Genomic DNA, 23875 nt, shown 5'->3' on the forward strand with positions numbered 1-23875 from the left:
TTATCAGAACTGGATGTAAGTTAATTAAATAAATGTCTGCTGGTGTTAAAATCATGTTAAAATTTTAAAGTACCATATTAACATTATGAAGATAGGTCTGATCTGGTGGTATTATACAAAGAAATTGTTTAATAAGATTTTTATCAATAACTTAATATTTTGTGTATTATTTAGGTGCATTGACATACAGCAGAGCAACGAGGTAGAGAGGACACAAGCACTTCGATTAGTCAGAAAGGTACGATCTATGCCTGAGGGAGAAGGTAGATTTTTGGTTTTTATGTTAAGTATTTTACATTTTTAGATTTAGACTGTTTTGTGAAATCTTTATATTAAAATTTAAAGGCTAAATTTTCGTTAAACATTTTTGTTTGATAAAATTATATGAGGTAAATAGGTCTGTTAAGCTTAGAGGTGAGCATAAATATTTTGTGTAATTATTCTATGCGACTGGGTACAGCTAGGACAATATTTTTTAATAAAATATTCACTGTAAAGAATACAGTAGTTTCCCCCCTCCCCCTTCACCCTCACCTCTTACCCAGAGTTTTGGTTACCATGGTTTTCCTTCTGCCATATGGTTAGAAGATCTGTAATGTTATGTCACAATACCTACATCATCACCTCACTCATCTCATCACATAGGCATTTTATCGTCTCACATCACCACAAGAAGGGTGAGTACAGTACATTAAGCTATTTTGAGAGAGAGAGAGACCCCATTCATATACATTTTATTATAGTATAATTGTTCTATTTTATTATTAATCTCTTGCTGTGCCTAACTTATGAATTAAACTCTATCGTAGATCTGTATGTACAGTAAAAAATAGTATACTTGACCTTTGAACTTGATGGGTCTACTTATATAGATTTTTTTCAGTAAATAGAGTACAGAACTGTAAATGTATTATCTCTTACGATTTTCTTTAGCTTCCTTTATTGTAAGAACATAGTATATAAAACATATACAAAATATATGTTAATTGTTTATGTTCCTGGTAAGACTTTCAGGACTTTTAGTATAGTTTATATATAGAGTTCAGTACTGTCTGTGGTTTCAGTATCCACTGGGGGTCTTGGAACATATCCCCCATGGATAAAGGAGTAGGGAAGAACTACTGTATTTCTTCCCTTAGTAATCATGTAAATGAAATTACTGCTTTTTTGATATATTATTAGAGAAAAAGGATTACTTGTTCCCCACTCTACTTTTCTCTTATTTGCATGCTTGGAGTTAATGCCATTAAATGGACGTGGCAAAGAGTTACAAGCTGGTTGTTTTGAAGACGAATTTAGATATAGTCCATAGGCAGTTTCAATAAGCAGTTCAGACTGTTGTACAGGACAGGTCAGAATCTAAATTCTGCAATAAAGGGTGTTAGGGATAACCCATTAATGCTTCCAATGATAGGTTTTCAGGGAATTTTTTGTTGTTATTTAATGTGATGCCCTAATGGCAAAACAATTAACTAAGAGTTAACTTGGTTAGGACACAGTTATGTAAGAATATTTTCATGTTTCATCCTAACCATTTATGAGACGTATGCAGTATATAGTTGTTTTAATGTAAAAACATCTAAAATTAAAGTATTTAAAAAAAAATTTTAACCCTTCTCCTCTTTACCCATCTTTGAGCTCAGTGCATACTTCAGAATGGTAGAGTGTTGAATTTGTACATTAACTAGATCTCCTCTTTTTCTTTTTTCTTCCAATTGTCCAGCTTGGGGTTAGTAATAATACCCACAGGTGAGCATAGTAAGGAAGAGGTAAATGGATGAGTGTCTTAAAAGAAATCTACAATTCTAGTAAGAGTGATATTGAAGATAGATTACAATATTTTTGTGGTAGGTAAAGTGTCATATTGGGACTGTGATTTGACTCCTCAAATTTAAATTTAAAAATTAGATTTATGGTTTTTACTTATTCATAGTCTCTCCTACTGCCATGATTTTGAGAATTCAAGATAAGAAAATAAAATTTGTTTCTGAAGAACCTAGAATAACTTTCTGGCTATTTGAGGTGTATATATGTCAATATTTATCATACTAGGAATTATAAGTGAGCAATTAAAATATATATTAGCATATTAAAAATAACAACCCATCACATATAAACATATTTTTGTAAAAATATATTTTCCGAAAGAAACTTAACAGAATGGCATTATTTTAGATCTTTGCAAATGTCTTTAGTGTTTGTCTTGATGGAAGGTAGGAGCTGGATTGTCATAGTTGCTTCTTCATTCAATCTGTTGTGATTTCATGTTCAGTAGAGCCTCTGGTATACTTCAGTATATACTTCTGAGAGACTGAGAGTAAAAAAGACAAATAATGTCTTTGTATTTTATTAAAATAATTTTAACTTCACAGAATCTCTGAAAATATCCTAGAGACCCTTGTTTCCTGGACCAAACTTTGAAAATTGCTGCCCTAAAAATTGCATTATTCCAGATAGATTCAAGCAATTAAATTCAGCTTCTTTGAGTTATTCAGTAAATATTTTATTTCAGTTTTGTAAAATGTTTTGGCATGATACAATTTAGTTTATGAAATAGCCCAGTAAAAGTAAACAGACCCTTAACAATTTAGTAATGCTATTACAAAAATATTGTTTTCTTCTGTTATCTTCTAAAATACAGACTAATTTGAGACAGATATCATTTGTGAATCCAAGAGCAGGAAAATTGCTTATACCTGATGGTAGGATGTAGACTCAGAGGAATTGTGGTGCAGGGTTCCTCCTTGGTTTAGCTAAAAGCAGATAGAGTTAAAAGGGAAGCATACTTGCTGAATGAATAGCGGCCTCTATTGGTTAGAGGAACTGTAATTTCAGTAGTATTTTTAACAACCAAAGCACATATTTCTTTTTTTCAGCAACATCTTGGCAACGGAGCTAGTAGAAATTAATGTTAATATTATAATGGCTAGGTCACTGTGTTTTTGTGGGGTTTTTTTGTATGCATTTTAAAAGTTTTAAATTTTTCTATTAAAGTATTAATCTTCTTTATTTTAAAGAAAAGGAAGAAACATTTGTTGCTTTAGGATAACTTACTCGATGAGTAATTAAGGAAATTCATGTTATTTTTCCTTCTCTTTCTCCTGTCTCATTCATTTGGAAGATTTTTTGTTTGTGTGCTCATTTTCAGTGTCTCTGATTTTTTTTTTTCCCTTTCTCTCCAATCCAGGGAATCCTTCTTGGTTTTTGTCTCTCTCGTTTTCTATATAATTTTCCCACTTTTCAGCTGTTACTACTCTATCCAATTGAAATTATACTTACTGCCTGCCTAATTTAACCATCAATTTTCCTCATATATTATTTCTTTATTCATGTAGTAAGAGATTAACATAACACAGATTTTTTATAGTTGAAAGGGATTCATTTAGGGAATCACTTGCCCTTGATACATAGGATTATAAATCCAGTAACATCCAATACAAATTAATTATCCCTACTCGAGAGACCTGTTATTTTGACATTGTTCATCTACCAGTCTTTATTAGTCATTAACTATGTAATTTGTTTTCTTTCTAATTTCCACACTGAAGATATGTTAGCTATTTTCAGTATTCCAAATATATTATTGCCAATTAAACTTTTCATTTAAAGTAAGATTCATCCAAAGTTTTGTCACCAGAAATACACTATTTGCATCATACTTCTTGAAGTATTAAAAATAGATTATGGATTACTAACTTTACCTTTTGGCATAGCAACAAGTGGTGGTAGGAGATAGGGAGATTATTAGGCATCTGTTGCAGTAAAGTGAGAAAGAATGAGGACCCAAGTTAGAGTTTGATGGGAGAGAGAATATGGATAGTGAGGTAAATTGGTAGGACAGGACTTGGTGGCGATTATATGGGTAAGAGTCCGGAATGGAATAGTACAGTAAGCGTGTTGACAGCTGTTTTTACCACTGATTTCCTTTGTCTAGGTACTGAAAAGTTGTATAAAATATAGTTCCTATTTGAGAGGAGCTTAGACTCTCAGAAACATTAAATCTTGTCATTTAATTGATTTATAGTCTGAACTATTAGAAAAAGAAGCCAACATTTTTCCATAGTAACAAGTATTAACATTTATTGCATCAGTTATTCATTATAGTAACCCTTTGAAATGTTCATATGAAGAAGAAGATTAAATTTGATGCCTGGATCTTATAAATGTTCTATGGTTATAAACACCTCAATCTGAACAAAATAGCTTTTAAACATGTATTATGAAGTAAATAACTTCTTTTTCTGATTCCTCCCTGTTACAGATGATTACTGTGAATGCTTCCTTGTTTCCTAGCTCTGTGGCCAACTCATTAATAGCAGTTGGAAATGATGGACTTCAGGAAAGAGACAGAATGGTCCGAGCATGCATTGCCATTATATGTGAACTAGGTCAGAATTTTCTTCAAGTAATAAAAATGAAGCATTTTAGGAAGTGTATATATAAGAATGTAACATTTTTTAATGTGAACTGGGTCAGAATTTTCTCCAAGTAATAAAAATACAATGTTTTAGAAAGAATATAAGAATATGACATTTTAAAATGCCTTTCATGAATGAATTCTTAGTTATTGCTACAAAGATATGAAAAATTTTGTTTATAGGAATATAGAAATTGTCCAAATTCCAGTGTTTAGAATAAAATTGCTTTAAGTCTGGTTCTCAGACATTAGTTAACCACACAATATCTTAATGTCGGTTAAAAAACAATCTATCAGGGCGCCTGGGTGGCTCAGATGGTTAAACGTCTGCCTTCGGCCCAGGTCATGATCCCAGCGTCCTGGGATTGAGTCCCGCATCAGGCTCCCTGTTCCTTGGGAGCCTGCTTCTCCCTCTGCCTCTCTCTCTCTCTCTCTGTCTCTCATGAATTAATAAATAAAATCTTTAAAAAAAAAAAAACAAACTCATACATTAAAAAAAAAATCTAAATGCAAAAGGATTAGAGTTAAATGGGGAAAAACGGAAAAAAATGGATGAGCATTTATCTGATCACTGTAAGAAAAAGGAGTCTTGAATTATCAAAAGAAATAAACAGATTTCAGCAGCTATAGATTCTATTATAAGGAGACAAAAAAACATGCAGTGCTGGAACAAACAAAAAATAAATGTACAAACATGATAGGTAAATAACTTATTTATATACAGATAAATAGGAAAAATAAATAATTCTCAAGAAATATATGGCTAATCAACAAATTTAAAAAGTTCAACCTCACTTAAAACCAAAAAATATAATTTTAAATGACAAGAGAAGATATTTTTTTTCCCATCAAAAGTAGAGCTGATGTAGGTTACATTCACTCTTGATATAATAAACAATAACAAAATCATAAACTAAATTTCAGAGAATCAAACCTTATTATTGAAGATTTAAAGGTACTGTTCACAGTACATATTGATTTATAGACAAAGTCGGAAAGTTAAGAACATTTTGAAAGTAATATAAATTTGACATGTCAGTGTATAGGATGCTTGGAAAGCTATACTCGGAGTTAACTTCTTATCATAAAATGCTTTTATACTTAAGCAAAAAACAGTGAAAATAAGTGTATAAGCCCAAGAAATAGAAAAAGAAGGAAAAAAAATCAATTTTAAGGTAAGCAGGAGGAAAGCAACAATGAAATTAAGTGTCCTAATTAGAGAACAAGATTGATTATTTAAAATAATCTATGTTACTTGGAGAGAAACATACACAGGTACACTACCATACACTAATGTCTGTATTTTAGACATTAGTGATATGGATTAGTGATCCATAGTGATTTAGAGCAAAGACTTTGGGCTATACAGATCTGGTTTTGATTTTTTTGCTCTATGACATACTAGCTTTATGACTTGGACAAGTTAGGAGACTCTCTTGGACCCATTTTTTCCTTAGGTAAAATGAAGGTCATGGTTTTCACCTTAAAGAATTATTGTGAACAATAAGTAATAATAATAATAGTAGTAGTAATACCACCAGCTAACACTCATGTAATGCTTATAATGAGTGAGTATTTCCCGGTTCTTTACATATGTTAATTCTAATCTACATAAATTTCTATATATACCTCAATTTAGAAAAAAACAGAAGAAACCTAATTCTAAAGTTAGGCTAGAATAAACACGAGAGATCCAACCATGAAAACATTTTTGAGAAACAATAATGGAAGGGAAGGGAAAGGGTTTTTTTTTTTAATGTATTTTTACAAAAACTATTAAGCTAGGTTATTAAGAGAGAAAAATGGAAAGGAATTGAGTTGCAGACTCTGGTATATAGAAAACTTTAGTATACCAGAAGGATAAAATCAGTTTGGGAAGCATGCTGGGATAATTGATTAAACATTAAATTAAATTGATTAAACTCACTTTCCCGACAGATTGAAAACTGGAATGTATAATCATGAACTCATTTAAAGCACACAGTTGTATGTGCGGGCATGATCAGAAAATGCCTGATCTTTGAAGTAAGGGAGGAATTTCTGAGTTTAAAATCCGAGATTAAAATCTAAAGTTAAATTGCAAAGCAGATAAAAGATTTGAAATAGACGAACGGCTAATATAGCCACATTAAATGAGCAACTTCTTGCAATTGATAGGAAAGAAGAGCCATTTCAGTAAAATATGGACAAAGGATATAAAAAAGCAATTCAGTGACATTAAAAAAAAAATTTGGGTTTTGGGAAGAGTATATTCAATGACTCTTATTAGATACATTTTATCCACGTTTTAAATGTCTTTGACTAGAAAGTTTTTCAAGTCAGAAAGGAAATTGTTTCAAGATAAAATCCCAGATTTCTGGATTACTTTTTATTATTTATCCCCTATATACTTTATTAAGTTTTTCTTTTTTGTTTTAGCACTTCAGAATCCAGAGGTGGTGGCCCTTCGAGGTGGACTAAACACCATCCTGAAAAATGTGATCGATTGCCAATTAAGTCGAATAAATGAAGCCCTCATTACTACAATTTTGCACCTCCTTAATCATCCAAAGACCCGACAGTATGTGCGAGCTGATGTAGAATTAGAGGTAGGAACTTTAATATCCTTTTCTAGTTTTACAGGATGGCTTTAAATACATACATAGTCTTACTTTGAAATTTTTAAGTTAATAGATGCAGCACAACGTTAATTATCAAACAATTTAATTAAGACTGACTTATCCCCAGCAATATTTTATGGCTTATTCAGTTTGGACTGAATTGAAAATATTATTCTCAAGAATCGTTCATCAACATGTAAAGTGAAGTTTATTTTTTTTATTATCTGTGAAAACTTTATTAAGCCAGTTAAAGTACAAGTGAGGTTGCATATACATTTACCTACTTATTTAAGAGAACCATTTCTTTTTAAGAACTTTAGTACGTTGGGTGAATAGCTCCCGCTCATTATATACTATTTATTTATTAACCCATGCTAAAAGTCTCTGAACCTAGAAGCACTTGTTAGCAACTAATGACCATATATACTTGAAAGAAACAGAATACAGATCTTTCTTTTTAAAATACACTACAGTTTAATTTTTTTTTTTTTTTTTTTTTACTAATTCAGTGTTTTTTTACAGTTAGTCTAAAATAATAAGACTGCTACGTACTCTTTTTTATAATAAAGTGTGTAGTAGAGGTTGGAACAGAATTACCGCAAACTGATCTTACAGTTTTTCTGTGTGAATGTACTACATTGTTGTCCATTGTAGATGCCATTCAGAGTAAGATTAAACCAAGGTTTTGTTTATATTTGGGTATGAAATTATGCAAAGTATAAAGTATAGTATTGTTCTCTAGCGTGTATGTCTAAATCATTTTATGAAATTTGTCTTAAATCTTATAGTTCTGGTTTTATTAGGGCCAGTAGAAGTATTTGAGATTATAAAAGTGACAGCTTTTATCATTAACTAATAAATAAGTACAATTTTCTCCTCAATAAGTGATTTCAAATACAGTCATTATTTATGGGAGTCCATTGGGAATAAACTAGCATTTTTGATATTTTATCATATGTTTAGTGTAAGTTTTTTTTTTCTTTTAATCAAGTAGAACTATAATTTTAGGATTGGTGAGATGACTACAATAAAGGAAGATAATATGTGTAGGCCTGTTTTTTATTCCTATGTAATTATAAAGCAGATTAGCAAAGCCTTTGTTAAGTAAAAAAAAAACTCAAAAGAATATGGTAGGCATTTAAATACAGTAGTGTCTTTGCTTATATCTATTTCTTTAAAACCACAAATGTTTGTTCTTTTCTCCTTTAACAGGATCCCCCCAGAATAGCATAGTGATTTAGAGCAAAGACTTTGGGCTATACAGATCTGGTTTTGATTTTTTTGCGCTATGACATACTAGCTTTATGACTTGGACAAGTTAGGAGACTCTCTTGGACCCATTTTTTCCTTAGGTAAAATGAAGGTCATGGTTTTCACCTTAAAGAATTATTGTGAACAATAAGTAATAATAATAATAGTAGTAGTAATACCACCAGCTAACACTCATGTAATGCTTATAATGAGTGAGTATTTCCAGGTTCTTTACATATGTTAATTCTAATCTACATAAAATTCTAATCTAGGTACTTCAGTACCTAGCACATAGTAAATATTCAGCAAATACTGGTTACCTTGGATATTATTCTTCATCATCAACTTTAATATCATCATCTTTATTATATAGTCTGCTAAGAGAACATTGTCCTCATTTTTATTAATTATATTTTACAAATTTTGATTCCAAATTCATACTATGATTTCCATTTCTCCATACAAAGGAACTATTTTCAGTGCTGCTGTATCTGTTGTTAGGCCCAAATCTTCCTCCTCTTAAAAATCCCTTTTTAAATTTACCCTGGCTTTTATTTCTGCTATCTGTAATATGTTTTGACCTCAGACAGGAAAATGTGTGGATATAATATAATGTTACCAGAATAGACAGTCTGTAAGGGTTGTAAATCAATTGTAATTTTTTATACTAATTTTTAAAAACTATTATCTTTTAAAATTACACTTCAGAGTAGAATAAGGTAGTTCATAGCATCTGCTATGGAAGCTAGAAAAGCAGGATAATTATGAAAGTCATATATTTAAAGCAGTATAGAGCTGTGAAAGCAGTAAGGGCCAGAGAGAGTGAAATTTGTTAGAGGGAAGATTCTTTGAGAGTTGCCCTGAATATCTACAGATGCCCTTGGGGGCATTTGCAGATTTGGGGCACAGGCTAAAGGCTAAGAACATGATGTGGGCCTAGTAGACCAGAGTATTTGGCAGTCATGCAGGTATGGTAAGCCTAGAGATAAGAAAAGTCCCTAGACTAAGTCTGATGTACCCGTTTAGGTATTTGCTGAAACAAGACTGTGCAGGGCAAAAGCCAAGATGTCAAAACCTGAGGAAAGCACAGTGGAATATGCTGTAGTCCCCAGTTCATAGAATGCAAAGGCCTTCTAGGAGGGGCCATGGGCAGCAATTGAAAGGCCCGAAAGAAGTAGTGAATTTACACTGGTTATATGCAATTTCTTTTTTCCTTGGGGCCATTTATTGATCAATATATAATTGGAAAAACTGAAAATCCCGGCAGGCCTTTGCTGGGATCAGAAAAACCAAAGGAGCTTTTGGCATTTGTATGGTACTAAAATGACAAAACTGGGTATTTCATAGCTGATTTCTTGTTCTTGACATATCCCAAATTCTGAAGCTTTTCTGGATGGGTAGCTAAGATTTAAATTCAAAACTTAAGAAATATGTAGAAAAGATTACCAGTTTCTCATTGCTAAGAGAAAAATATTTGCTAAGCTCTCTATTGAAAGCCCTGGAAGACTATACATGAGAACACGGGAAAACCAAAGGTATACTCAGTCTTCTCAAAATTACAATGTAGTCTCAATTTAACACAGTTGGTGATAAGGATAAGATGATCAGCCCCCCCCCCCCCCCCATTCTACCTAACAGAGGAAAGGATAAACCATTTCTGATGGAGGTAACATCATTTGGAACCTTTTATAATATTCACAGTGTCCGACATTCACTTATTAATTTGATTGAATGTCATGCAAAAAGATATGACCATTTGACTAAACACCCAAAAGAAAAACCTTCTATAGAAACATGCCCACAGGTGATCCAGATAGTGCAGTTAGAGGGAAAGACTTTAAAACAACCATGTAGGGTGCCCAGGTGACACAGGCGGTTAAGCATCCCACTCTTGGTTTCAGCTCAGATCATGATCTCAGGGTTGTGGGATCAAGCCCCACAGCACAAAGTCTGCTTAGGACTGTCTCACTCTCTCTCTCTGCCCTTCCCGTCCTGTGCTTGCTCACATACTCTCTTTTTCTCTCACTCTCAAATAAATCTTTAAAAAAAATAAATAAAACAACCATGCTTAATTTGTTTAGGAAAATGAAGAAAAAAAGAAAATAACGGAGAATTTGACTAGATAATTGAAATACACAGATGATGGGGCGCCTGGGTGGCTCAGTCGTTAAGCATCTGCCTTCAGCTCAGGTCATGATCCCAGGGTCCTGGGATCGAGTCCCACATCGGGGTCCCTGCTCTGAGGGAAGCCTGCTTCTCCCTCTCCCACTCCCCCTGCTTGTGTTCCCTCTCTCGCTGTGTCTCTCTCTCTGTCAAATAAATAAATAAATTAATTAAAAAAAAAATACACAGATGATTTCAATGGAAGTTCCAGTACTGAAAAATATAATACATGAAATTCTGAACTCAATGAAAAATTAATCTTGGACAAGAAGATATTAGTACATTAGAGGAAAAGTCAATAATAATATCCAGGGTAAAGCATAGAGAGGAAAAAGAAAGGGATGAATAGAACACAACAAAGGTGATGAAACATAATTTTGTCTTTGGAGAAGAAAGAGAAAATGGTTGCAAATACCCAAAGAGACAATGGCCAGAACTTTTGTTTCTAAAACTGATGAGACTTCATGCTCCCAAAGCTCACAAAACTCCAAATAAGATAATACAAAGAAAACATACAGGCACATCATGGTAAGATTGTTGAAAACCAAGATAAATAAAAACCTTGAAAACAGCTCGGCGGGGGGGGGGGAACCATATTACTTTCAAAGGAACATGTCTGATAGCTGATGCCCAGCAGAAATCATGGAAACTAGAACATAGTAAAGTGGCATCTTTAGAGCACGGAAAGGAAAAAATGCCAGCCTAACCCAGAGAAAATGTCTTTCAAAAACAAAGGTAAAATAAAAGCTTTCTTGAGACTAAGAAAAAAAAAGACCAAACAGAATGTAAAGAAACACTACTCTTGGGAAGCCTGGGTGACTCAGTTGTTAAGCGTCTGCCTTCAGCTCAGGTCATGATCCCAGGGTCCTGGGATTGAGCCCCACATAGGGCTCTCTGCTCTGCGGGAAGCCTCCTTCTGCCTCTCACACTCCCCCTGCTTGTGTTCCCTCTCTCGCTGTATCACTCACTCTCTGTCAAATAAATAAATAAATAATCTTAAAAAACAAACACACACTACTCTTTCCTGGATTACTTGTCCTTATGTCAGGAAGACACTAAAATGGCCCAAGGGGAGGTACCTGTGCGGAGGAGCTAAACTCTTGCTGACAATTAGCACATTGTGAGTGAACCATCTTGAAACAGGTCCTCTAGCTCCAGTCAAGTCTTCAGGTGACTGTAGCCATGACCAGTATTTTGACTGCAATCTTAATGAGGGCCCCTAAACCATAACTGCCTAGCTAAGCCTCACAGGATTCCTGTGAGGGATCTTTTACCTATGCATGATTTTGTAGGATCTTTTACCTATGCATGATTTTGTAATATCTTACATCGGTTACTTAGAAAATATTGTTTCATAGATTCCTGACTCACAGGAACCATATGAGATAATAAATATTTATTGTTGTTTAAAAAATGAGACACACAAAGAAAGAGTAAAGGGAGTCCTCAGTCAGAGGGAAAATGATCTAAGACAGACAAGGAAATGCAGGAAGGAATGAATAATGACAGAAAAGGCAAATATATGATTAAATATAAAAGAATACTGATTGTCAAAAGCAATTTTAATAATGTCTTATGTATTTTAAATTATATTTAATATTAAAAATTAGACCACAGTAATGCAGTAGGCACGGCGGGAGAGTTGGCAAATGAGATTTAGTAGTTAAAAGTTTAAAATGAGTGACTTTATTAGCAAGATTGCTGAATACAAGGACAATACACCAAATAACTTGGATTTTTTTATACTAGCACTGAAAGGAGAAGGTAATTTATAAAATAGAACCACTTAGTAATGTTCAAAAGCAAGCAAAACTGAGTCATAGTTTTAAAAGTCAGGATAATAATCTTGGGGTAGGTAGTGACTGAATCTAAAGAGGGAATAAGGAGGCTTTAAGGATGCTGATGTTTTCTTCATCTGGTGCTAGTTACAGGAATGGGCTTAGTTTGAGAAAATACACCAAACCTTACATTCATGGTTTGTGCACTGTTTTATATGCATGTTATACCTCAATTTAAAAGTTCAGAAATTCAATTTGTACATTAAAAAAATCACTCAAATTGGGCGCCTGGGTGGCTCAGTCTGGTCTGCCTTCAGTTCAGGTCATGATCGGGGGTCCTGGCATTGAGGCTGCATCTGGCTCCCTGCTCAGTGGGGAGCCTGCTTCTCCCTCTCCCCTTGCTCCTCCCCCCTGCTCATGCTCTTTCTCTCTCTCTCTCTCTCTGTGTTAAATAAATAAAATCTTAAAATAAAATAAAAAATCACTCATATATTCCTTGATGAAGAGTTTGAAGAACTAAATTTTCAAACAGCATACCCAATAAAGATATAGAGAAATTAATTTTAGCTTGTTACAGGAAGAATGTGTTTTATAATAAGGACTCTTTTTTTTCCTTCTTCTTTTCCTCCTTTTTTTTATTAGCGAATTTTAGCACCCTATACTGATTTTCACTACAGACACAGTCCAGATACAGCTGAAGGACAACTCAAGTAAGTACCATTTGTTCCTAGTAATTTTATAAGGAGGTGTGTATGTTGCTGTTCAAGCTTTTAGATTTGCCTGATGGCATGTAGAGTCAGAGCAATGTGAGTTTAAGCAAATTTCCTATTTCATAGTTATGTTGTGGTTCTCATAATTAGCTGTGGTTTAAAAAATTAAAAATAAGTTATGAGAAATTGAAAGACTCAGAATTAATCTTATTTAAAATAATGTAAGATAGGCTGCAGCAGAAACCTAGATCTTTAATTATTTTTCTATTGTATGTATTTTTAGCATAATTACATTGAGAGACTAAAAGAATGAAATAACAACAGGGAGTAGAATAAAGAGCTGCCTTAAACTGAGTAAGCAGAAAGATATATTCTGTAGAATTTTGGAGGTTAGTGGGGAAATAAAAGGAGATGGGGTAAAGGTTGTTTTCCAGAAATGAAGCAGGGTAATTTTCAGTATCTTTTTGGAGAGAAAAGCACATGTTCATGAGGTATTCTGGTAACTATAGATTGATTCAGGGATCAATGTATTAATGTAGTATCTGTGAAGATTTTGCAGATGGTGCTATTAAAATAAATGTGCTGTGAAGTGTTTTTCTAGTAGGATTGTTGGATTGCAGACATAAGCACTTATTTGATAGATAGTATATAATTTAAAATTCTTAAGTTTTAGAATATTGTGAAATGGGGATATTTTTGTTGTTTTTCATTTTTATGGAAAATAGTGGTTTTATATCTTTAATCATTTCTATATCACTGTGGACTGATCATACCCTAACATTCCATGACCTGAGCTAAGAAATCAAAATAGATGTTCTTTGTTTTAGACTTCTCAAATCTTACCCCTACTAAGTTGTGATTTGGGATTCTTAGGCCCCTGTCTTGGCTTTCCTGATGACGCTTAACGTTCTCCTTATTGATGGGAGAAATGCACTTTCCACTGTTACATGACAAATTACTATGAATGTAGCAGCTTAAAATAACATCAATTTATTAGCTCACAGTTCAGTAGGTCAGAAGTCTGGCATAGCTCTTATCTGGAAGTTCTGATGAAAAATCCATTTCTAAGCTCATTCAGGTTGTTGGCAGAATTTACTTTATTGCTATTGTAAAACTGAGGTCTCTGTTTCCTTGCTGTCATCTAGGGTCTACTCTCAGCTTCCAGAGGCCACCCTCTTTCCTTGGCACGTGGCTCCCTCTGTCTTCAAACAGAACAGAAATTCCTCAAATCCTTCGCTTTGAATCTCTCTTTCTCTTCTGCCACTAGCTAGTGAAAGCTCCAATTAGATCAAGCCTACCAGATGATCTCCCTTTTAAGGTCTGCCAGGCTATATAACATTAAATTAGTCACAATCATGGCAGTGATACCATATTCACAGGACCCAGGGATTAGGGCATGGAATCTTGAGAGGATGGCGGACATTTTTAGAATTCTGCCTACCAGGATGAGTGAGAGATGAGCCTGGCTATTTTTTAGAGTTGGAGGGGGAAGGTACATTCCACCAAAATCCATCCTTATCTGTTTGGTTCTGTACTTTACTTTCATTTAGTTCCTAGAGTATGGGTAGTTTCTGGAGCATGGGTACATTATGGCCAGGGAACAAGGGAAAATGGAGTGATTTTTTAAAAATACTACAAATTTATTAAATAGGTTAGAGAATGGATTACCAGGCAGTTACTGTAAGTATGTCACTAACACTTTCTTTTCTTTTCTTTTTTTTCCTTTGAGAGAGAGTGAGCATGAGCAGGGGGGAGGAGCAGAGGAAGAGAGAAAGAATCTTAAGCAGGCTCCATGCTCAACCTGGATCCTGTTGCGGGGCTCTATCTCATGACCCTAGATCATGACCTGAGCTGAAATCAAGAGTTGGGCACTTAACCGACTGAGCCACCCAGGCACTCCTGTCACTAACATTTTTTTTTTTTAAGATTTATTCCTTTATTTGAGAGAGAGAGTACAAGCAGGGGGAGAGGCAAAGAGAGAGAGAGGGAGAAGTAGACTCCCTGCTGAGCTGGGAGCCCGATGTGGGGCTCGATCCCAGGACCTGGAGATCATGACCTGCGCCTTAGACACCCAACCATCTGAGCCACCCAGGTGCCCCTGTCACTAATATTTTTAAGAGAAGGAGCACTGAAAGCTTTATCCCATAATTGTCCAATGCTCATTTCTTCTACCACCCCATCTCCTCATTTTAGTTTCTCTTATATTCTCACTTATTTGATGCTGTAGAGCTTAGTGTGGCTTGTTAGTATGTCCTTTTAAGTGTTTAATTTTTCTTTTGCAGACTGATTGCTCACTGTTCTTTAACTTGATTTTCTTTCTTTTTTTTTTTTTTAATCCACCCCCTCTTGTTTTTTCTTTCCCAGTTCTCTGGATTTCTGTATTCTCACAATTGTTAAGGACTTTATTAGAGAAGACAAAAAGCTAGCACAGAAAAAGACAGTTGAGAGAATGGAGGTGGTGGAGGTGGCATAAATAGTATAAGATTGCTATTAAGTATTGATACTGGCCATAAGCCAGTGGAAAATACTTAATGAATATAAATAGTTCTATTGCTTGATTAATGGTCATAAACTATTGCATAAGAAAGAACGGTGAGATATTTGGATACACAATTAGAAAAAAATAGCTGGTGATGATAATATCTAGTTATTTAATAATATCAGTGAATATATGGATTGTTGAGCCTGCGTGTTAGAAATGCTGAAATAAAAAAAGAAAAAAGAAATGCTGAAATAAGTTTGGGGCAAGAATTTTCAAGTCAAGAGAATACATGTGGTAGGGCACCTGGCTGGCTCAGTGAGAAGAGAATGTGACTCTTGATCTTGCGGTCATGAGTTCAAGCCCTACATTGGATGTAGAGATTACATATGTAGATAACAAATAAGCTTAAAAAAAAAAAGAATACATGTGGTAAAAGTGAGAGGTAATTTTCTTTGCTAAGGGGTAGCCTTTTGACAAGGATGCTTATTGATAAATAGGGCGGTGCTGTCTGTAGTGCTCAATTAAAGGTGTTAATGAGGTATCTAAGAATAGTTTTCAGAAAGAGCAGGAAAAGTAGAACTAAATTGAAAAGTGGAATTTATAACTTATTTTAAACTATGTTGGGGATTTTAGATTTTTACTTTCTTTTTCTAAGTAATCTCTACATCCAGTGTGGGGCTCGAACTCAACCCTGAAATCAGGAGGCACATGCTCTACCGACTGAACCAGCCAGGCGCTCCAAACTATGTTGGGAATTTTAAATTGGGGTGGGGGTCAGCATATAATTGGGTAATTTTCTTTGAGGTAGATCTGACCTTTTTTCTTCTTTTAACATGTTTTATTTCCTATGCAAATATTTAAATGTTAACTAATGATAGTTTTTTTTCCTGATACAGTAGAGGAATATCTCACTTTTTATTTTCACATTTAATTTCTTTGATCTCTGCCCCTTGTGCGCGTCCCCCCAGAGAAGACAGAGAAGCGAGGTTTCTAGCTAGTAAAATGGGAATCATAGCAACATTCCGGTCATGGGCAGGTAAGTTATTCTGTGCTGCTTAATAAGAAAAACTTGATTATTTTTTCAAATGTTAAATTACTCTTGCAGCATCTAATTTAGATGTTAACCTAGTTTTAACTTTGTATGTTATTATTAGAGTGAGAGGGATTTGTACAAAATTACTAAAATTTACTATTTGTAAGTCAATGTGCTAATGATTTACCTGGGTGATTAAAAAGTCTTTCTGTGGACATGAGCTTTCCATTTGCCTTGGGTAAATACCCAAATGGAATTGCTGAGTCACAAGGTGGATATATATTTAGTTTTATAAGAAACTGCCAGACTTTTTATCAAAATACCTACATATTTTATTCTCCCATCATCAGTGTATATGAGTTCCAGTTGCTCTGCATCCTTGCCAGCATTTCATGTCCTCTTACATTTTAGCCATACTGGTGGGTGTGTGATGGTATCTGATTGTGAATGTTACTTAGATTTACCCAATGACTAATGATACTGAATATTTTGTATGTGTTTATTGGCTATTCACATATCTTCTTTTGTGACATGATATTAATGTGCTTTAAATTGTTTGACTTAATTCTCCCACTTAAAATTTCAAAAGACAAATGCCAAGCAGATTTTTTCACTTCATTTTAGGTTAAGAAGGTATTAGGTAAGAGAGACAGAACGTTGTCCTACTCTCTCCAGTATTCTGACCCTGAGACATCAGCAAGCAGGAGTAGTAGGCAGTCATATTGATGAACTTTTTTGGGTATGCAACAAGCAGAAGAAGCAATTTAAATGATAAAATTACTGATAATCTCTAGCCAGTAGGGAAATGTTACTTTATAACCAGATAAGAGCATAATTTTGGAGTTATCTGGAGAAATACCACAGATTTTATATTATGAATACATTGCTATAGATTTTTTTTTTGAAATTTAAATCAGTGATTTTTTCTTTTTTATCCTCTTTAGGTATTATTAATTTATGTAAACCTGGCAACTCTGGGATCCAGTCTCTAATTGGAGTACTTTGTATACCAAATATGGAAATAAGGGTAGGCAAAAGTTACTCTAATTGTTTCATTCCCAGACTTTTAAGAGAGGAAATTAATTGTAAAAAAAGTTATTTTAGGTGTTGCTTTTTCCTCATGAATTATTCATCTGTATCATAGAGCATTGAAAAAAATACGTTAATGAATATTTACTACTTAGTTGAACCCTGAGGCTAATAGAAATAATTTGAAATAGTGATGTTGTTAGGAACTATGGCTGAATTAAAAACTGGATTAAAATATGAAATTATGTTTTATTCATTAAAAAATGCAAACAGAAAAGGGCATTCTCATTGTAAAAGGTTGAAGCAATAGAGAAATATATTTAGTAAAAAGTAAATACAGTATTTATGTATCTTATGCTTTCTAACTTATGTTTTTCTAATATGAGTGATGGTTTTCTTTAAAATTGAGTTGGTAATATTTATATGCTTATTTATTAGATATAGTCCTAAATTATTAGTACATAGCAATTTATATTAAATAGCTAAAACAAATTGAAATTGGAGAGAAAAAAATGAACTCTTCAGTGGTTCTTTTCCACTTAAATGTTTTTGTTTTGTGTTCAAAAAAATAGTTTGTACTTTTCTTGTTTTTTTTATTTGAACCAGACCTGGAGTTGAAAAATATTAAGAAAATACTAGCTAGGAGTACCTTGCTTAAAATGTGAACTGAAAAGGCCTTTAGACCATGGAAATGGAAGGACATGATTATAGATGGAAGGATCTATAAGCAGGGAACTAAAGGTTGGGGCAATTCACTTGACTGCTTACTTCACAGATGGTGAAAGAACATGGTTTTTGGAGTCTGGCCCACTGAGCTTTGACTCCTGATTTTAGTCTTCATAGCTCCATGACCTTGGGCAAGTTACGTTTAACCTGTAAATCTATTTCTCCATATGTACTACAATGGGGATAATAAGAGATTAATTGAAAAGATTAAATCATGTATGTAGTAAGCACGCCGTAGTTATCTCTTCTTGAGTGTAGGCCTGAGATGGCAAGTTTCAGAAATACAGAGTTCTGTTTTTATCAGTTTTTCTTCTGTGAATAGGACATTTAAAACATCTGTTTTAAATCTTTAAATTTAAAGGAAGATTCATTCCATAAAAATAAATGAAGTGTATTTATTTGCACTTGCAGCGAGGTCTGCTTGAAGTGCTCTATGATATATTTCGTCTTCCTCTACCTGTTGTGACTGAAGAATTCATAGAAGCACTGCTCAGTGTAGGTAAGTACTGAAGCCCATTTGTATCTACTCATATACTGTGATTTTTAAGATGGTTTAGCTAATACACAGAATCCCTCAAAGGCAAAGTACTAAACTAAATATTAAATACCATTCTCTTTTTTTAAATTTTATTTTATTACGTTATGTTAATCACCATACATTACATCATTAGTTTTTGATACAGTGTTCCATGATTTATTGTTTGCATATAACACCCAGTGCTCCATTCAATATGTGCCCTCTTTAATACCTATCACCAGGCTAACCCATCCCCCACCTCCCTTCCCTCTAGAACCTTCAGTTTGTTTCTCAGAGTCCATAGTCTCTCATGGTTCGTCTCCCCCTCTGATTTCCCCCCCTTCGTTTTTCCCTTCCTACTATCTTCCTTTTTTTTTAACATATAACGTATTATATGTTTCAGAGGTACAGGTCTGTGATTCATCAGTCTTACACAATTCACAGCGCTCATCATAGCACATACCCTCCCCAATGTCTATTACCCAGCCACCCCATCCCTCCTACCTCCTACCTCTCCAGCAGCCCTCAGTTTGTTTCCTGAGATTAAGAATTCCTCATATCAGTGAGATCATATGATACATGTCTTTCTCTGATTGACTTATTTCGCTCAGCATAATACCCTCTAGTTCCATCCACGTCATTGCAAATGGCAAGATTTCGTTTTCTTTGATGGCTGCATACCATTTTCTTACTGCATCATCATAACATTAAATTAATATAAAAGTAAAACCTCATATCATCACCTAGGTATTGCAAATGAGCTGTGAAATTAGTAGAAAAATGGACAAAGACAGAAATTAGATTATCTAATTCTCGCTGTAATTTTATTTTAGCCAATGACTCCTAAGTCCCAAAATGAAAGAAGTTTAGATCTGTGTACATCGGTAAATCATTTATTTTCTGTATGCCTTTTTAGTCTTTTTTGTAAACATTGTTTTAAGATTTATTTATTTTTTTTAGTGGGGGTAGGGGCAGTGCAGAGGGAGAGAGAGAATCTCCAGCAGACGCCCTGCTAAGCCAGGAGCCCTATGTGGGGCTCAGTCCCACAACCCCTAGATCATGACCTGAGCCAAAATCAACAGTCGGACACTTAAACCGACTTAGCCACCTAGGCGCCCCTCAGTCTGTTTTTTTAACCAACATTTTACAACATTATTTATAGCCCGACTAGCTGATGGTAACTGATGTGTTTTAGTGATTTCTCATTTTCTTCTAACTACCTAATTTTAACTATTTTAGATCCAGGCAGATTCCAAGACAGTTGGAGACTTTCAGATGGCTTTGTAGCAGCTGAGGCAAAAACTATTCTTCCTCATCGTGCCAGATCCAGGTAGGATTTAGAGGAATAGTTCAAATTTATTACAATTGCTGTTTTTATGTTAAATTATGTAACATATTGAACACTATCTAAACTTTTTCTGTGCTGTGTTTATTTCTAGGCCAGACCTCATGGATAATTATTTGGCACTGATACTCTCTGCATTTATTCGTAATGGACTTCTAGAGGTAAGACTTATAAACCTTATTTTATTTTTTAAATTTTCTCTGACAAAGTTCTTTCAGAGCAACAAGCATATATGATGCGTAAATGTGTTCCTACTTACTATTTTGCAAGAATAATATTTTCTTTTTATTTTCAAAGGGTTTGGTTGAAGTGATAACAAACAGTGATGACCATATCTCAGTTAGAGCTACCATCCTTTTAGGAGAGCTTTTACATATGGTAAGTTGAGCAACTTGTGATTATGTTTCATACCATTAATGTTTTAATTTATAAAATAATGTTACTTTGTAGTATCTCAAAAAGTAAATTTGCGGGGCGCCTGGGTGGCTCAGTCGTTAAGCGTCTGCCTTCGGCTCAGGTCATGATCCCAGGGTCCTGGGATCGAGCCCCGCATCGGGCTCCCTGCTCCGCGGGAAGCCCGCTTCTCCCTCTCCCACTCCCCCTGCTTGTGTTCCCTCTCTCACTGTGTCTCTCTCTGTCAAATAAATAAATAAAATCTTTAAAAAAAAAAAAGTAAATTTGCTTTTTTTTGAGTGTTTGTATTGCAAAGAGCCCTTGATGCCTTGTATCTATCTATACATATATGTATATATAGTATGTGCGTATATATGGTATAGCTAGTTTTATAAATGGAACATGTAAAAATTAATAAGTACTGAATATTTTTATACTCACTTTTATGTTGACGTTTTGAGTCCTATAAATCTTAATATATCTCAGAAAGACCTGCTGCCTAATAAGCAAGAAATTACAAAACTAGATATTCAGTCAGGTAGCAGTGGAATTGATACGGCAATCAGTGCCTGAATTTTAGAAAACTGAAAAAAATTGGAAGTTTAACTTCCTTGTTTGAAAACATTCTCTGCAAACTTGTGAGTTGAGGTTTAGAAGGTGAGTTCTTTTTGTTTTGTTTTTTTTTCGTTTTTTTGTTTTTGGGGGGTTTGCCTTGATTTTATGACATCAGTAACTTCTGGAAACAAGGAGCTAAGAAAGTGATCCGACCATTCTCTACTCCCAACAAATCAAGCAATGGGAGAACTGATTGCAGGATAGAATTCCTATTTCTAGATCACCCGTTCGTTAATAGAATACTAAAAAAAAAACCATTTTAACTGATTAAGGAAGAAATAACCTTGTGGCAGATCTTTTAAAATTATTTTATGATTTTCTCTTACTGACAGAGTACTTTTTGTTGTTTCAGCCTCCCCACCCCTACTATTTTGTTTTGTTTTGTTTTGTTTTTCCACATAACAGCTGGTCTCAGTGAGGTAAAGAGAATTAAACAGAGTTTAATGATAACTGTCTTGTTTACCATTGAATTATTTAGCCATATCCTCTGTTCTCCTTCAGTCCATCCATGGAAGAATTAAGTAATACTGCAGATTTTCAGATCTGATTTTTTTTTTTTTTAAGATTTTATTTATTTGGTCAGAGAGAGGAAGAGGGCACAAGGAGGGGGAGAGGCACGCAGAGGGAGAAGCAGGCTCCCCACTGAGCAAGGAGCCCGATGCAGGACTTGATCCCAGGACCGTAGTAGGATCATGACCTGAGCCGAAGGCAGACAGATGCTTAACCGACTGAGCCACCCAGACATCCCTTCAGATCTGATTTTTTTTTTAATGAATTAATTTTTTTTAAGATTTTTATTTACTTGTCAGAGCGCATGCGTGTGTGCAAGCACAAGCAGAGGGAGAAGCAGGCTCTTTGCCAAGCAAGGAGCCCGATATGGGACTCAATTCTAGGACCCTGGGATCACGACCTGAGCTGAACGTAGACGTTTAACTGACTGAGCCACCCAAGCGTCCCTTTTATTTTAATTCTTGATATATCATTTCCTGTAGGGTTATCAATATCTAGAATTATTTGCTCTTTATGAAGTAATCTTTTTTATAAATTTCATTTTTCCCTTCCTCCATGACCAGAATTCTTGATTCCCTTGAAATATAAAAGCTGGTCATTTTGAGTATAGTGGTATTAGTTCATTGCTTATTATGCTTTCATTTTCTGGCTTCCACATTTAATTAATTTACTTATCTTCATTGGTAGAAAGCAGATTGAGTGGTGGATTTTGCTTGGAAAGCAGGATTAATGTAACATTATAGCACTGGATCTAAGTTTTGATATGTAATCCTTTGAGATCATTTAAGAATTGAGTTTAATTGTAATTAAATTAATTTTAAGTTACCACTTAAATTATAATTTAATGTTATAATAAAGGATCTGTAAAATTCAGAGTTTTATTAATGTAATATGAGTCTGTATCTTCATTCTGTCTCATCCTTGTTGAAAGTAGGTAAGATAAATTATGATAAATAAGTTTGTATTTGAAAGGGAATCATTTCATGAGTAAAACCTTTAATATTTTATCTATGGATAATCTATAACAAAATATTTCTATTTGTCAACTCTTAAAAAATATTATGTTTCATTTTAGGCAAATACAATTCTTCCTCATTCACATAGCCATCATTTACACTGCCTACCAACCCTAATGAATATGGCTGCATCTTTTGATATCCCCAAGGAAAAGAGACTGTAAGTATCAGAGCTCTAGCAAAGACTGTGCCTGGTATATTTAATACCCATTTTGATGACCTTCTCTTCTTTTTAAAATTCTGTGTGTGTGTGTGTGTGTGTGTGTATAGATTATGCTTGGAAATTCTTTTTTTTTTTGGAAATTCTTTTGGGATGCCTTACAGAGGAGAGGAGAATTTGATAGTATTATTTAATATAGGCTACAGAGTATTATAGCTTAGAAAAATCAAGTTTTTCTAGCATTTTTCTGGATAAGGACATAAACTTTCTACCACATCATTAAAAATGTTGTTTGAGAATTTTTTGGACTATTTTATGTTTTGAGTAGCAACTCAGGCTTTTTAATGTCTAAACTATTTCAAGTTAATAAAGCACAAAGTAGCAATGTATTCTTTTGTATGTGTGATTAAAAATTTTAGAGTTTAGTAACCCATACTATAGGCACTGAAGTAAGCTAACCTCTTAAATCTGAAGGAGATATTGCAAACAGAATTTATAAACAAAGGAATGGTAATACAGCTGTAGGTCTGCTGGAATTTCAGTACTAATAATAAAATATAATTTACAAGGTAAAGATGGAGAAGCTTGATTGGAAAACCCTCATAGGAATCTTTTTCATTTGGTTAAGATTATGTCTAAGCCAGGGTGTTTTTTTCCTTTCCTTCCTTCCTTTTTTTTTTTTTTTTTTTTCTTTTTTTAATTCTAACTATTATAATCAAAGAAATCTATATTTGGACTTCTTTTTGGTAATATTAGTGAAATGTAGTTCATTAGCTATTCAGAACTGTGAATTTTTATTGACAGGTATACATTTCTTAAAAGTTTAGTTAGCTTTATTAATTCAGAAGTACACATATGGGCCTCACTGTAAGTAAATAATATTCTATTAATTCTAACTCTACCATTAAATATACTATTATTTAATAGAATGAAGTTGTATTCGAAACCAAGAGTTACTAGGGATTATCTCAGTTCTAACTCTAGGCTTCCATTAGTAATGATAGCTTTCAGCTTTTTTTTTTTTTTTTTTTTAAGTTTATTTATTTAAGCAACCTATCTCTATATTCAGTGTGCGGCTCAGACTGACAACCCTGAGATCAAGAGCTGCATGCCCTACTGACTAAGCCAGC

General features: G+C 34.0%; 1 protein-coding gene across 9 annotated transcripts in view; it reads left to right on the forward strand.

Annotated features, from left to right (window-relative positions):
- The window catches only part of RICTOR (RPTOR independent companion of MTOR complex 2), a 122133-nt gene that overhangs the window by 61352 nt on the left and 36906 nt on the right, over positions 1-23875 (forward strand). For all 9 annotated transcript variants that reach the window (XM_045861966.2, XM_045861983.2, XM_045861973.2 and 6 more), the window contains 11 exons: positions 175-238; positions 4262-4388; positions 6836-7005; positions 12852-12919; positions 16370-16437; positions 17379-17461; positions 18601-18688; positions 19946-20036; positions 20146-20212; positions 20349-20429; positions 22645-22745. In XM_045861966.2, the coding sequence (XP_045717922.1) occupies positions 175-238; positions 4262-4388; positions 6836-7005; positions 12852-12919; positions 16370-16437; positions 17379-17461; positions 18601-18688; positions 19946-20036; positions 20146-20212; positions 20349-20429; positions 22645-22745 (1008 nt within the window). The remainder of the gene's footprint in view (positions 1-174; positions 239-4261; positions 4389-6835; positions 7006-12851; positions 12920-16369; positions 16438-17378; positions 17462-18600; positions 18689-19945; positions 20037-20145; positions 20213-20348; positions 20430-22644; positions 22746-23875) is intronic.

This window comes from Mirounga angustirostris, unplaced genomic scaffold (genome assembly GCF_029215605.1).
Source record: "Mirounga angustirostris isolate CCGP_5_RB_7025 unplaced genomic scaffold, mMirAng1.0.hap1 SCAF_7, whole genome shotgun sequence".
In the NCBI taxonomy this organism is placed as follows: Eukaryota; Metazoa; Chordata; class Mammalia; order Carnivora; family Phocidae; genus Mirounga; species Mirounga angustirostris.